The sequence below is a fragment of the Cottoperca gobio genome, chromosome 22, assembly GCF_900634415.1.
Source record: "Cottoperca gobio chromosome 22, fCotGob3.1, whole genome shotgun sequence".
In the NCBI taxonomy this organism is placed as follows: Eukaryota; Metazoa; Chordata; class Actinopteri; order Perciformes; family Bovichtidae; genus Cottoperca; species Cottoperca gobio.
In genome coordinates, this window is record NC_041376.1 from 11,175,010 (window position 1) to 11,190,503 (window position 15,494).

The 15,494-nt window shown below is 43.1% G+C and overlaps 1 protein-coding gene across 3 annotated transcripts in view; it reads right to left on the bottom strand.

The window, feature by feature from the left end:
* Nucleotides 1–15,196, bottom strand: part of eml5 (EMAP like 5) — a 35,959-nt gene extending 20,763 nt beyond the window's left edge. For 2 of the 3 annotated variants that reach the window (XM_029460374.1, XM_029460376.1), the window contains exons 1-9: nucleotides 14,704–15,196; nucleotides 8,493–8,652; nucleotides 6,239–6,337; nucleotides 5,640–5,708; nucleotides 2,102–2,287; nucleotides 1,418–1,553; nucleotides 1,206–1,229; nucleotides 626–827; nucleotides 44–181 (exon numbers count right to left, since the gene is read on the bottom strand). In XM_029460374.1, coding sequence (XP_029316234.1) covers nucleotides 44–181; nucleotides 626–827; nucleotides 1,206–1,229; nucleotides 1,418–1,553; nucleotides 2,102–2,287; nucleotides 5,640–5,708; nucleotides 6,239–6,337; nucleotides 8,493–8,652; nucleotides 14,704–14,900 — 1,211 coding nt within the window. In that variant the 5' untranslated portion in view covers nucleotides 14,901–15,196. The remainder of the gene's footprint in view (nucleotides 1–43; nucleotides 182–625; nucleotides 828–1,205; nucleotides 1,230–1,417; nucleotides 1,554–2,101; nucleotides 2,288–5,639; nucleotides 5,709–6,238; nucleotides 6,338–8,492; nucleotides 8,653–14,703) is intronic. The other variant, XM_029460375.1, reaches the window with a different exon arrangement.
* Nucleotides 15,197–15,494: the final 298 nt, after the last annotated feature.

The following is a 15,494-nucleotide window of genomic DNA, read 5'->3' on the forward strand; positions in this document are numbered from 1 at the left end:
GCCATTCACAGAGGATTTCCCATTTGGCCTTTGAATTGTGTACCTGACTCTGAGAACGGTGAAAGAGCCATCCTTCATTCCCAGCGCCAGGTGAATGCCATCAGTGCTCACGGCTGCACAGCGGATAGGCTCCTCCATGTTACAGCGAGCTATCAGCGCATGATCTATAAGGCTCCATATCCTGTAGACACGGAGAAGTAATGAAGAGGCAAAGCAGTGATGAGATTACGTAGAGTCAAACAACCATGGCAATGATGTATGTCCTGTTATGTATTTGGCTTTTGACCTTTTATCAAAAAAGGAAAGAGTGATACCCTTTTACATTTTGAAACATGTAAATGTTCCTTAAATTATGATCAGGTCAATATATTATTATGAATACAATACTGAATTTAGGGGAAATAAATTACACGCAAAATATGAGGTGGACAGAGAGTCTGTAACCATAACTGTTCAAAAGTATATCAAAATAAAGATGACACAAATGGATAGTGTGTGTGTGTGGGGCGTTGGGGAAGGGAGACCAAGCGAGAACTGAAAGAAGCGGAAGTTACTTCAGAGGCGCTGAATTTTATACACAAAAAACATTATTTGAACGTCATCGTAACATAGTTCGGCTCTTCACCTGACTGAGCGATCGTCACTTCCTGTCATAGCCAGAGGCTTTGTTGGGTGGACAGCTAGAGCCCACAGCTCGCCCTCACAGTGACCCTGCATGATGAGGAAGGGCTTGGTGCGGTCGTGGACCACCACCTCGAAGATCTCACTGTCCTGCGTGCCCACCAGGATGTGATCTCCCCGCCAGCACACGCTGCGCACAGACAGCCCTGTCAGAAACACACACATACACTTAGAAATCAGGAAAGAAAATCTAAAAAGCATGCAAACATGAAAGCAGACAGACATTTGCCGACGCTTAAACAGTCATTATAAGAGACACGACAGGGGTAATAAAAACAGGAGGTGCATTTTAACAATGACAGCACATGTTGTCAAGCCGATCTGCAAACTGACTCTGAAATACATCGAGAACAGGATGGAGGAAGCATGTGCTGTATACATAATATGAACATGACATCTGTATACGGCGTAAAACTGCAACAGAGCTTGGACTTACTAACAACAAGAGGAACAGCATAACAATGTGGACACGGCTACAAACAGACTGACATTTGATCAACTCCGTCTGCAATCATATTACCCACCTCGGCTATTTTCACCTCTAGCTACTGTTAGGTCCAACATTATAAATACAAGAGATGGAGAAAATAGAAAACAGAAATAAAGTGTTAGTAAGGAGAACACGGGTGCTGTTTCTTTGTTGTAGATTAACACAATTCTTCCAGTGCATCAGGAGACCACAGTTTGGCCTGCAACCTTTCTGTACTAAACGAAAAAGGAGGCCGTTTGACTTCACCTTTATATCCTTGGTCTGTTTCCCTGAGATCAATGACGGTAATTGGTTTGAAGTTGAGATCCCACAGCCGGACGCAGCCGTCTCGGCCCCCGGTGGCAAAGCCCTCTTCACAGACATTCATGCTGAAAATCCCTGACTGGAGAAAATGACAGGCTGTCAGTGAAGATCTGAACAGTATATGAGCAATGACAGAACCGGCCCCAGCTGCAGAGCGCACAGTGCTTCTTCTCAGCCAGGCATTTGTTTAACCTTCACAATTACAAACCTGCCTCAAGATAACACAGAACTAAGTAAACGGGAGGCGTCATATATTTTTAATTTATTACTAGGAATCTTCTTCTGATGACCTCCTTTGGCTAAGAGTATACGTGTAGACAGGAAGGCACCTTGATAAACCCTCGGTGAGACATTTGGTGGTACAAAAAGCAGCAATGAACATGTACTGTATTTATTATCCCCTCCCCCATCCGCCCATTCCCTCACCCAGCTGTTGATCTCATAGATATAATTTAATCCTGCCGAGCAAAAGGCTGATCCTTTTCTACTGAGCAGAATCAAACGAAGCCAGCGTGCATGGCTTCGATCCTGCTTAAGTTTACTAAATTTACTGTGAGTCTTTTGTATATGGTGCAGTAGGGTGCAACATCAGCCTGAGCCACAAAGCACAAAATATGCCAAACTCACCCCATGAGCTCCCTGCACCGTCCTCATCAGGTTGATCCCTTTCCACACGTAGATGTCACCATTCAAGGCACCTGAGTATGTGACCTCGTCCTTGGCGCAGGCAAGGCAGAGGATGGTTTGGAGATCCCCCGTTTTGCCAAAAACACCACGTTTGGGTGTGAGAGCATTACCGCATAAGCTCCAAAACTGCAAACACAAACAGAAAGAGTGAGAGAGTATGGTGGCTAATAATCCCTCCTTGTAATCCTGTCCTGAAAGAGCCAAATGGACAATTATGGAACATTTGGATAGTACAGAGTGAAAACCATCAAGTCATTTATGGTTCGACATCCACACACAGATTACTCCATTAAAAACACACGCACACACACACACACACACACACACACCTTGAAAGAAAGCAAGGTCAAACTCAAATGTTCCCCCTTCTCTTCTTGTGATACTGGAAACTCTTGCTGGGGGTCAGTGCCGTAACCATCTGATCAGCATGCACAGACACAGACCCATGCACGCATACGCGCAGGCTCATTATTTATGAACAAGGTCATTGGGATGCACTGGCATGGCCTCCTCTGGGGGCTCAATCTATCAAACGAAGGAGGAGGGAGTAAAAGAGAGACGCTCTGTCTGTCTGTCTGTCTGTCTGTCTGTCTGTCTGTCTGTCTGTCTGTCTGTCTGTCTGTCTGTCTGCATGAAGATGAGATCACAGGGAGAAAGCTCGAGGAGGGCGTCTCGAATGCTGAGACACGGCGGTCGGCACATGAAACAGAGACACACTCATCGCCGACAAGCAGCAGGAAAATGGCAGAAGGACAGCCCATTTTTCTGGTCTAGTTTTATCTAATCTAAATCTAGTTTTTCAATGCTGATCAGAAAAGACAGAAATTGTAGTTGGCGCTGTGCTTTTAACAAACACAACAAGGCTTAATAGTCACACAATGAACAAATGAGCTCCTCGACAGTGACAGCCTGTCACACCCTCACTAACAACCGTCCTCCTGACTGATAGAGCTGCCGTGTGCTAACAGGAGGAATCGATTATCAGAGACAGGCATCACAGCCTCAGATACAGCCCTGCAATCAAACATCTGACGCTCGTAGCACCTCAACAGAACAGGTCTATCCTAATCCTGAGCTACTAACTGAGCTCTGAGTGAGTATTTGCATGTGAGTGAGGGGGGTCGTGGCTGAAGGTTAAGTAGCAAAGATCATAGGTGTGTGAGTAATCTGGGAAGGTGTGTATGTAGGTTGAAGTGTGTCAAATGCTGGGGATGTGGAAGGGTTGGCTGAGATGGGGGCGGGAGGGGGTTTTGTTGCCCAGCCTGTTGCGAAGGCAGCGGGGATGGATGCGGCGTGACTGCGCAGCCCTTTCTGCTCACAACTGATAAGGCAGCAAGACACGGGTGGCAGCTAATCCCTTCGCTGCTAAATTACTAAGAGAAGACGAGATGCTGAGGGGTTTGTGGTGAGGCCAGGAGCAGGGCAGAAAAGCATAGAAGGAGAGCACAGTAGAAATGTGCTGGAAAATGAGACTGCTTTGTATTAGGACCCGGTTAACAGTCTCTGGAAGATGTTTAAACATAAAGAAATGTTATTCAGAGAATCTCCCCCACCTCTCAACCCACTATTAGAGGTATGTCATTAGCTCAGCTACCTCCACCATCACTCCAAGGAAAACCTTTTAAATGCAATTAATGCAAAGAGGGTTGTAACTCATCAGCTACTGCGTCACCCCTCAACCCATTCATCTCATAATATCCCCTGTCAGACTACAGTGACCCTGAATGGTTTCAGAGCGCTAAATGCTACGCTAACAGAGGTCAACTCTTTGGCAGCTCACTGGAAAACTAGATGACTGGCTGTCAGCGTTGTTGGAAGCTGATTTTCTCAAAGCTGCTGCCATTCAACCACATGGTGTCAAACTCAGGATCTCCACTGTCCACTTTGAAAAGCGGGCATACAGTTTTAGATTTTCGGGTATAGCCATTGTTGTCGCCAATGGTTCCCAACCTGAGGGCCGCGACCCTCACAAGTAGTCGCGAAATAAATCTGAGGGGTCTCGAGATTATTAAGACATTAATTAAAACATTTCTGCTATACAAAATTCTGTTTATTTTTGAATACATTCCTCTCTGTTTGCTTTTTTTGGCCTCTAGAAAAAAAAAGTAAAGAACGCAACTAGTGATGTGTGGATAATGCTTTGTTTCAAGGGGTCACAGGACAAAAACGTTGGAAGCCAACGGGCTACAAATGTGCAAAATCGGTGGTATGGTCCTAAGGGTGCTGTTTGTGTGTGTGTGTGGGCTTTAGCTGCCACGCTAAGGTTCTGAGTTGTCCCGGACTAATCGAAACACAAATGACTGTATAATTAGCTGGGAGGAGCTGCGTGAGCAGGAGAGCATCGCCAGCAGCCTCGGTCCTCGTCACAAGAGGTTGTGTTTTCCTCAGCCTGCTAGTGAGTGGATTACTGGGACTAAATCTCCTGGATGCTGTGAGTGCTATAATCGCTGAGCGAGCACAGGACCGGGGAGCAGATGTCCCATGGTCCGCAGGGTGAAGGCTGGGGAATTATGTGGGACAATTGCTGGATTGCCTTGGCATCAGGAAACCAGAAGGGAGGGAAAAGGGAGGAGGGGAAAGACTGGAGGATTCAGCGTAGATTGGGTGGTTGGATGCGATGGCTGGAGGAGGTTTCTGTGCCACGGCGGTGGGGGAAGAGTTCAGGGGGGAATTACTACGAGAGGAGGCAGGTCAAGCTGGATTGAGATGAGGGAGTCATCGGTGACATGTTATCCCACAGGGATATACGTACAGTAGGCTAAACCTACTGACTGCATCAAATGTCGCAATGTTTAGCCTCATAGGACCAGTGGTCACATTTCCTATCCAAGCATGAATCACTCTCCTCAAAATGTTTTGGAAATAAGCTTCCTCTGTGGCTCTGTTATGGTCTGTTATTTCCTAATGGTCATGCCGCTCAAGGCTCACTACTACATATCCCAAGGGAAGTCTTGGTGAAGACACCCTGCATAAACTGCATTAAAGATTTATGAACGACTTTCTTCTGTAAAAATGAAGTGATAGAGATAGGCCCGAGAAAGGAAGAGAGCTCAGCTTGTACAGTTTGTACGGTAAAGTGTTTTTTAAAAGCTTTTTTAATGAGGAGAGCTGAGATGGAGAGCTAAGTAGCAGAGTCATGGTTCTTCATATAAAGAGAACATTTTTCTTCTCTGCAGTGCAGATTACTACAAATATGAGGGAAGAGACTGTGAGTCATTGCCTGTCCTACTTATGTTAAGTCCATAATAACCATGGACTCTTGTATGAAGTGAATTTGCATATATCTATTTTAAGACTTTGATATAGTCGTGGCGATAAAGCGGAAAAGGCAGGGAAGAAGGGGGCACGGAGCCACACGGATTCTTCAGACTTCCTAAAAATCATAATCTGTTTTCAAATATTATGCAAATGAGGCAAAATAACTCTCAAGAGGCGGCTGTAATCTACAAGGTGCAAAATGACCAGGAAGTGGCTGTACCTTGATATGTTTGACACCACAGCTTACAAGCTTGCTCGGCTGGTACAAATCCCACGATATGTCAAATATCTGCAGGGAGAAAACATACAATGCATTCAAATATTGTTAGTGTACACCAAAACATCTTATTATGTATATTATTATGCAGCATATTCATCCTTCGCGTAACTCTTTAATGAGATGTTCATCAAGTTAAATTCTAATCAAATTTAATCAGAATTCTGGCGATAAGATTTCTTACAAAAGTTTAGAAAGGGGACAAAAGTGTGTGTGAGTGTGTGTGTGTGTGTGTGTGTGTGTGTGTGTGTGTGTGTGTGTGTGTGTGTGTGTGTGTGTGTGTGTGTGTGTGTGTGTGTGTGTGATGCGTTGTAATGGTGTGTGGGCTGAATTAGAGAACAACAGCTGCCTGTATTTCATCTTTTTAAAATTCCTTTTCATTAGCCGTGCACCCTCTTAGACGAGATCTGGAAAGCTCACAATCAATCAGGCCTAACTTGTTTATGTCTCCTTTGGGCACGCACTCCATCCAGCATTTATAGCTAATTGAGGCGGTCGATACTGAGCTTGTGATGGAGACAGGGGAGAAAGAAAGTGTTTACCCTGTCTGTATGACCGGGAGCGGCTGCCAAAACCTTCCCTCTCCTCCAGTCCCACACACAGATTGTGTTTTTAGAGTCCAAACCCACAGACACCAGACACTGCAACAAGAACAAAAAGAGAAAAGACATCACAGATTGAACTGACTCTGCTCTGTTGCACTAATCATTGCAAAACAAACTCAGCCACCTCCACTGTGACATGGCAGGCCACAATGAATGTGGCTACAGAGCAGAACAGTTGTCCAGCCCCTGGCACTTTCTGCTGGAGGAGCCTCCTATAGCTGACTGAGTGAGTAGGCAGCAGCAGCGGAGCAGAAGAGAGGAGAGCAGCTCTTATGAAAGTCCTTCTCCACTCTGCAGCTTGCTTTACATGATCGAGGATGTCCTCTTTGATCCACTGCTGAGTCAGTGGCTGAGGATAGAACTCTCTGCTGAGGCATTTGCACTGTTTTAACTTGTATTAAGAGAAGTCTGCATTTTAATAATGAGCAAAGAGGCCCTGCTTGACCAAACCTAGTGCAAACATGTGGATGAGGGGGTTGAAAAGGACTCAAGTAATGTTTTTAGCGAAGCTATGTGGCTCTAGTGACATCAGCCTGTCGATTGGTCCGCCACTAGGTCCAGACTGAAATATCTCAACAACCTTTAGAGGGAAGTCCTTGAAAGATTGTACAGGCATGTATGATCCCCAGATAAAGATCCCTAATGACTTTGGTGATCCCGTGACGTTTTCTGTAGCACCACCTTCAGGTTGAAATGTTGCCAAATACTTTGGTTTATGGCCAAATATCTGCAACACTAATCACATTCCCATCAGCCTCAGGTGTCCTTTGTGTTTAGTGCTAATTAACAATACACTTAATTAAAAACATTGAACATGTTATGCCTATAGATTATACCTGCTACAAATCTGCATGTTAGCATTGTGATGTTAGCGTTCAACTCAAAGCACCGCTGTGCCAGCTTTGCAGAGCTGCTATCATGGCTGGACACTCTTGATAATATAAGATAATATATCCCACTAAGACTAAAACTGGCATTATTTAAATATGAGATGAGATAAATAAAATAAAAGGGCACATTTTACTGTCGAGGGTGAGTTTCACAAGGGAATATTGTATGCAATCATGTATACAGGCAGGTTTTAATCAAGATACGAGCAACCACAGCATAATGTGGCATCTAGACAACTAGAATACTCAGAACAACAAGAATAAAGTAAAACAAAAGGTCCTTAGTTATACTATTCTTACCAGACAGCAAAACTGCCGCTCATACTGAATTACCTCAAAGAGATGTCTCAAACATCCGTGTATATTTTGATATTGCTTTAATTGATGGGCAGGGTAATGGCACAAGGCATTCCTCTGGATTGTCCTCAGTTCAGCTTCCTCTAATCCAGGAAGGGGAGCGATGGAGAGTAAATAGAGCTGCTAAACTGAGAAGCGATGGAGCCTCCTCTGCCTTTAAACACTGTCACATTCCATCTAAATCCCTGACTCTGAACCCGAGCAGTAAAATAGCGTGGGGTTATCTTCCTATACAGAGAGGTATAACCCTGAGAGCTCCTCCGGGAGGAAGAGAGAGACTTGCAAAGATAAAAACCTAGAGGTGCTTCCGCACAGTATCGATTTTCATAGTCCAAATCAACATTGGGTGGCGGCTGCAATGTGTAAATATCAACTGGTGGAAACTCTGCAGGGAACTGGCTGGGAAGATGACAGAAAAAGGTTCAATAGGAAGTTGCAAATAATGTGCATATGTTGCATGGTCCCACTGTTCAGGTGCAAGTTGAATAGCTTCACAAGAGTATTTAAAGGCCTCTCATGTGCTAAAACTTTTCTCACCTTAACGCGACCCGGTCCTGCCAAACTGATGCAAAGTACCATACATTGTTGCTGACTGTTTTCCTGTGAAATCTACCAAGTAGAGCATGTCTGGGTGCAGCTGTCCAGCACATACTGCTGGAGTAATCACAGATGTGTCATTTAGAAAAACTCAGCCCAGTGGGTGAGCTGCAAAAGCCAGCCTGCAGTTCTTTAAATGGGTTTCATTGCTGCGACTGTGCCTCCCAAAATGAACTTTTCTGTTGACACTTTCAGCTCTTTTCTACGAAGCAGGAACTAGCCTTGCGGAAGACATTTTCAAAATTGGGCTGCCATTCAAACAATGTTAGGGAGCCGTCAATTTCCGAGGATTTTCTGCGGTGGATTCTCATCATTTGAACATTAGTGTCATCATGTCACAACTGTACCTGTCCCTCGAGGTCGAAGGCCAGGCAGGCGATGCCGTGTGAGTGCACATCCTTGAGGATGGACACAGTCTGCACAGTGTAGGAGTCCCACACACAGATATAAGGCTCCTTGCCCACCTGTCCTGTGGCCACCAACACACGCTCCGGATGCAGAGCTAAACTGTACACAGAGAGAGAGAAAGGAGAGAAAACATCTGGTTAGTGTGGCCTGTGTGTGCCGGGAGCAGACGAGGTAATTCACCCTCCCAGCGTAAACCACTGGGATGAGATGAACACATTAAGTCTGTGATGGGTCTGAATATGGAAGCAGAGGGGCAGCTTGATGATGTGACATGGTCCAATTACCTCAGTCATGCTCAAATACACAGCCAGGCTTCCTGTATGCCTATGGGTGTTTAAACCGTATAAAAAGCAGTACTGGTGAATATGTGAATTTCATTTGTCTCCATTTTTGTTGTTTTTCAGCGTCCCTCGACCTATTCTCTGCTCATTTCACCTTTTCTAATTCATCTGGGGTTTCCTCGCATCACCAGGCATATGTTTGTAACACTGTTACATAATCTCCCCCACTCCACTTGTACTCCCCCCCCCCCCCCGCCCACAAGCATTCCCACTCTACATCTGAGCAAAAGCCCACTGTATAAAGCTGTCACTCCCTCTCCCTGCTCCGCCCATCCTTTCACAGCCGCCAGTCACGTTCCAGGCAGGCTTGAGTGATTCACTGGGCAATTCTTCCTCTTGCCTTGTCCTGGCCTATATATTTCATCCTGCAACACACGGAGCTGCCTCCATTATAATCACGCTGCCTAGTTTGCCAACTGCTCTCCAGAATTTCTAATCCTGGCTTGTATTCAGATGTCAGGCTGGATGAGGCTTCGCAGGCCAGGCAGCCTCAACCTGCAGAGTCCAAGCAAGGCCTTCTCCCACTTTCACTTCACACCTCAATTCCCCTCTCTTTCCATGTCCTTTTCCTCCCACGTTTACAGGCTGAATCTTTCTGTCTGGCTCGTGACACCTCATTTGTATTCGAAACGCGGCATCTCCCTGGTCTTGTCAAAGCTTTGGCGGTGTAACGTCTCTGACAGGACTGATCTTTTACTCCATCAACCCTCTTTCTTCGTTCTCTCTCATCACCTTCTTTGTTGAACCTGGCACAATTTTGCATCTTATTTTATTTTTTTTTACAAATTATATAATCAGAGCAAAGCAGCTATAAATAGCATTCAGAGGAAGAGAGAAAAAAATGATGGAAAGACTTTGAGAGGTAGACAGACACAGCAGAGAAAACTGCAGGTAGTGCACAGCACATCTGTCTGGTTTGACACTTGAACGATGCTGAAGAATTAAATGTCCAACAGCGATGGAGTCAATCTCAGGCCAAAAGTATTTGCAGGAAACACCTTCAGTTTCATTTCACATCTTACCACCTTTAATATGTATGGTATCTTACTGCTTGGGAAAATCCAGTTCATTCTTTGAGCCAACCACAACAAGATTGCTGTTTCATTTACATTTCTGTCAGCTGAAGAGCTTGGTAAATGCCATCACTAATGACTTAGCCTGCAGTGCATCACGGCGGTTCTCCTGTTTGATATATGCAACGGCTGTTGGATGCAGCCGTCTTCCATCTGCCAAGTCTTGTAGTACAAAACTAGCTAAATACTGCAGCAATTAAACAGTCTGTTTTCATGTAGATATGAGGCAAATAAACAGCCAGAAGAGTTGTTGTTTTTTATATAGAAGAGTATCAGACACACCTTTACCAACTCCAGCATAAATGTTTTCTCTTTTTGAATATGAGCAAAACAATAAAAAAATAATTCTCTATTAGATACGGGCAGGAATTACGATAGACCCTCATAACTACTTGGATTCACTTTACCCAGAACTGGTGTCCTTTGTTTGATTGTTGTCTACAGTGGATTAAAAAGAAGCAGAGGATTAGCACATTTCTGAATGTCTATACAGTACAGTACAGGAAGTGTTTTTAATCCAGCTTCAAACTCCATCTGAAACACCTGCCCACACACACCACACGCTTAAAGCTACAAATATAAAACCTGAAATGAAAGTAAACAATAGGTGATTGTTGTGATGCTCTGCTATATTAGATGATCAAAGGGACATGAAGAGAGGAAGAGGGAGAAACAGGGCTGGACTCTGGCTGAGCATGCCCTTATGACACCTAAAAGAGAAAAAGATTCATGTTTTTTAGTCTGCAAATACTTCAGAAACCCAAAATAAATGGGTCTTTCCAGTGGAGATGGTAGATACTGTCATGAACATGATTAGTAAATCGAAAGGAAATTAATCTCTTCAATATCTAGTAATTGGTTGTGTCATTTTTTAGGAAACAATTCTAAATTTAGCTGGTTGAAACTTCATAAATGTGAGGATTTGCTGCCTTTCTCTGTTGTATATCAATAATAATTGACTTATAATATATTTGGGTTTTGTTCGGACAAAACAATCAACCTGACTCTGTCCCCTGAGGCTCTGGGATCTTGTAATAGTTGTTTCCACTATTTTCTGTTTTGAGTAAATAACATGAATAATTCATCATCATATCCACACTACTCAAAACTGTAAATATATTCTGAAAGTACCACTATTCATTTTCAAAGTACTGTATAATAAAACACATTATCAATATTGAGGTATTTGGTCAAAAATATTGTGATATTCAATTTTGTCATAATCAACTCACAAATGCACTTTATTAATCTAAAGGTTGACATCTGGGCTGTCTCTAAGTGAGGAGTTCAATATCAGACCATGTGTAGCTGCTTCCACCTCATCTGTGTTAAACATTCATAACATCACAACAACTTAAAAGAGACGTCCGTCCGAGTTTAGCACTTTAATCCCGGCGACAACAATGCTGAATCACTGCCATGGTGCTAGCTGTAACTGTACTGAACTCTGGAGGACCCTAATTGGTGAAGACAGATGTGCCCCTTTAGAGAGCATGCGGCACAGTGATGATGGGACCTAAGACCTCAGCATCTCACTGACACTTCGCACAGAGCACCTGGAAAATGTGTTAAGGGAAGAAGCGACAGAAGCAGACAGCATTGTCGCCAACAGTAGAGGTTGTTGGTATGATGTGCTATTTCTTTTTCTTTTTTTACAATCTTCTCACTAGATCTTCTTCTATTGCACCTGTTTCTACTTGTTCCCTGCTGTTTAAGGTGATTAAAATGTATGAGTGTGTTTTGATGCAATTATAAATGATTGAATAAGGTGGTGACTGACATTCTGTTGAGACCAAAGTCAGCAGAAAAGTAACCAGAAGACAATATTTTAGAAAATAAGTAGCAAGAACCATTGTGTTTTGCCACTTGTATATATGCGTATGTGTGTGTTTATATATATATATATATATATATATATATATGAATCCTATGTATTAGCTTTCATGACCTTGACAATTCTTGCCTGAAAGCACATTCACCTAATACACCATTCGTTTCACATGCACATCTTTAATTTGTGCAATATTAATTATGTTAGAATTATACTATATACTATATTGCATGTATATCAAAACATGACTTTTCAGAACATGGTGGTCAGTTTTATACTTTTGACTTTAATATGCAGAGTTAGTTCGCGTTAGCTCACACAGTTCACAGAACACAGGTGCAAGACTAATTTCTGCAAACCATACACATTTTATTGAATGCATCTTCCTGCTGAATCTAATAAGAAAAAATAATTGATTAGCCGATATTAAAATAAATGTATTCACTGCGTCGCTCCAAGCGCACTAAAACAAGACCAGTCTCAGTGTGTCATCTATAATCCATAACTCTGGCTGTGGTCCATCATAAAGTTAACAATATATTGTAAGATGAGACGGCCTTTTATTCCTGCGTCCATAACAGCCTCTCATAATCAATAAGCCAAGATTTTCATTAAAAGCAGAAAATAGAGCAAGTGTAGCGTCTTTTGTCATTTTTAGACGCAGATGCGAACACAATACCTGACCTTTGGTACAGAAAATGACATTCTTATTGACGACATGTATTATATACAAAAAATATATAATATGAATAAAATATGTTCCTTCCCCTCCAACCTTCCTGAGCTGGATTGTGTGTGCTGTTTTGCAATGGTTATGGGAACTCAATGGGATCACACACTGGAAGTATCCTTTAGTAATTTGGCTTATTTTTTAGTGTGTGTGTCTGTGTTTTGAATGTATTCGTGTGCATTGTTCAGCTCAGTGTGTACATGTCCTGCATGTCAGCGCTATTGCGAAACGAAGAGATTAAGCTCGGGTGTACTGACTGCTGCAGGTTTTTAGCAGTAGCCTCAGGTTCTTTGAGTTTTAGACTGGAATACATATCTAGGCTGCAGTGGAACAACTACACAAAGATGTGAGAAAAAATACAGTTTATACTAAGAATCTTTACTAAAATAGCTCCAGGGGAATTGTGTTTTAAGTACAGCACATCTTCAGTCTAATATGATTTTTCTCAATAACTTACGACCAGCTGAGCTTTTCATTCATTTGAAAACCTGCCTATTATTTCCTCCACATCAGACTGGGGGAGCAGTTTAAAGAGGCTGCAGGGCCAGATAAAACCAGGAGGGAGAAACAAGGCCAGCGATTAATTCAGAAGTAAACCACCAATTTATACTTAGTTCACAAACAACCAAAATAGGCCAAGAAAAAAGGAAAGAGAGAGCAACAAAGAGGCACACAGAGAGAGAGGGATTCAAAGTGCTATCTGAGGGGGCTGCAACGTGAGTTAGTGCAAGTGCAACGTGAGAGCAGTCGAACAGTTATTCAGCACTGCTGAGGATTGCTCGTCAGTCAGACAAAAGTCTAAGTCAAAGCAAGTGTTGATGAGAGCTTCACAGACACTCCTCTGAGATCTGATCAACAATAACTGACAGCTCAAGGTGCAGCCAAGGCTTTATATCTAACAACCCGGCTGCAGAAAAAAAAAAAAAAAGCCCAAATGACACCATCAGGAGCCTGATCCGACTGAATCCTTACAAATGTGCTCGTAATAGTGAGAACAGCAGTACAGATGGCCAATTTGATGGTTTACCAATTCATTACTTTTGCATTAGTCACGCAAATGTAGTCAGTGACTCCTCCAGCTAAGCGTTTGAACTCAGGCACTTCATCCACAGGGCAGCGGAGGGTTAGCAGCTCTACTGTATCATTAATAATGGAGCAGGAGTCCAGCTGACTACCGACACAGTATATAATGCTAGTCATCTCCAGGCCAACCCACACATGTATGTCAACACAAGCTCTGGAGTGTTTGACACAGGTCGCTGTTGTATGGCATGCTGAGAAAACAGTTGGAAAGGCAGGATCATTGCATGTGTGACGTAACACTGGTTACTTTGCTGTGTTTTATCAAAGACAAGGTGATTTGAAGGTTTGTTTGAGTTACCACAACCCCCATGAAGCTTTCCAATCCAAGGATGCCTTCAAGGACAGCTGTGTTCACGTGCCTTTTTTCAGAAATGCACATTAGTATTATTGCTCCAAATGTGCTGGAAAGACAAGACATGCAGATTGCTGTTTTAAAAAAGCTTTTGAAATATGTCTGCTACCGGATAGAGATGATACCAGCAGTGCCAGCAATTGTTGCAACACCAGTTGTTTAGACAATCTACAGAAGATGAATAGTTGTGAAAATGCCATGTATTTTCTACTAGCACATCCTCTGATGAGTGGATTTGATGCTACTTAAATACTAAATGTCGCTAAGTTGACTGTTGGGTAGACTACATTTTTATTTTTATTTTATAATTTTCAAAAGAATCACATTGAGCTCAGGAAAAATGGTAAGGGGTAGTTCCCCCTATTTTATAGATGAAATGATTGGTTTAGGTTTGATGATTAAGTCTAATAGCAGCCCTGCAGTTACAAGAGGAGTGGCAGCTGTGTAATCTTTAGTAGTGAGAGTCCACCCTTCATTCTGTGAGCTGGTAAAAAGCATCAGCTTGTGACACTGAAGCCCCTTACAAACTCCGGGGATGCTGTTGAGTAGGTATGTGCCCCCTTGAGCTCCCTATGGAGCTACAATATATATATATATATATATATATCATATTACGTTAGTCTACACAAGGTGACACCAGCACCCACAATGACAACACTACAGTATCAATTCATTTTCTGAGGAGGGTCAGGTGCTGTCCGAGGTGCTGAAACAAACTGTTGTGTGTATCTTAACACTACCTGATTATGTCATCGTTGTGCCCAAGGTAAAATTTCTGCTTATGCTCCCGGGTGTTGTACACAACTCCCACACCGGCGACAAAATAGACTATTTCCTTGGCGGCGGTGTAGTACAGGTTGTTGCGGCACTGATGTCCCCGGTATCCGTACACCCACTCTAGTCTCAGGTGGCAGTTGGGAGCAGTCCTGTCAGCCATGTCCGCACTTCCGTGTGTGTCTCTCTGTCGCTATCACGTAGGTTTTCTGATATAGTGTCATTCACCAAAAAGGATTTATTTTAAGCCCGTGTGTCCCATTAGTTCCGTTGGATATCCACCAGTCCAGAGAGAGCGTTGAAATTAGGCATTTTTGAGGGTCGTGTGAATGTATAGTTTCGCTGTCCGATCAGATGAAAGCCCTGTGTCTCTGTTTAAGAAACAGCTTTCTAAGCTGTTGTTCTCATTGTGACAGTCTACTTGTACTTCTTCAGCCTGAGGCTTGCGGTCCTCTTCGACACAGGTCAAAGCGCCTGTCAAATCCTACAAAGATGGAGCTGCACTGTTATTCCGCAAGCACCGCCCACAAAGATGACGGACCACCACGTCGTCCAATCAGATTCTTTAACTCATCCTCGAGGGGAAAAAAGCTGGAGTAGACAACTCCGTCATAGTCGGAAAAGTTAAGCTAGGCTAATATTTAAAACTGGATAAAATAATTTCAATGTAACACTAACTCCTTGTGCCTTATTTAAAATGTCATATTCTTAATTTGTGAATTTAACACATATAGAGCAAAATATTCCGTTAAAATAG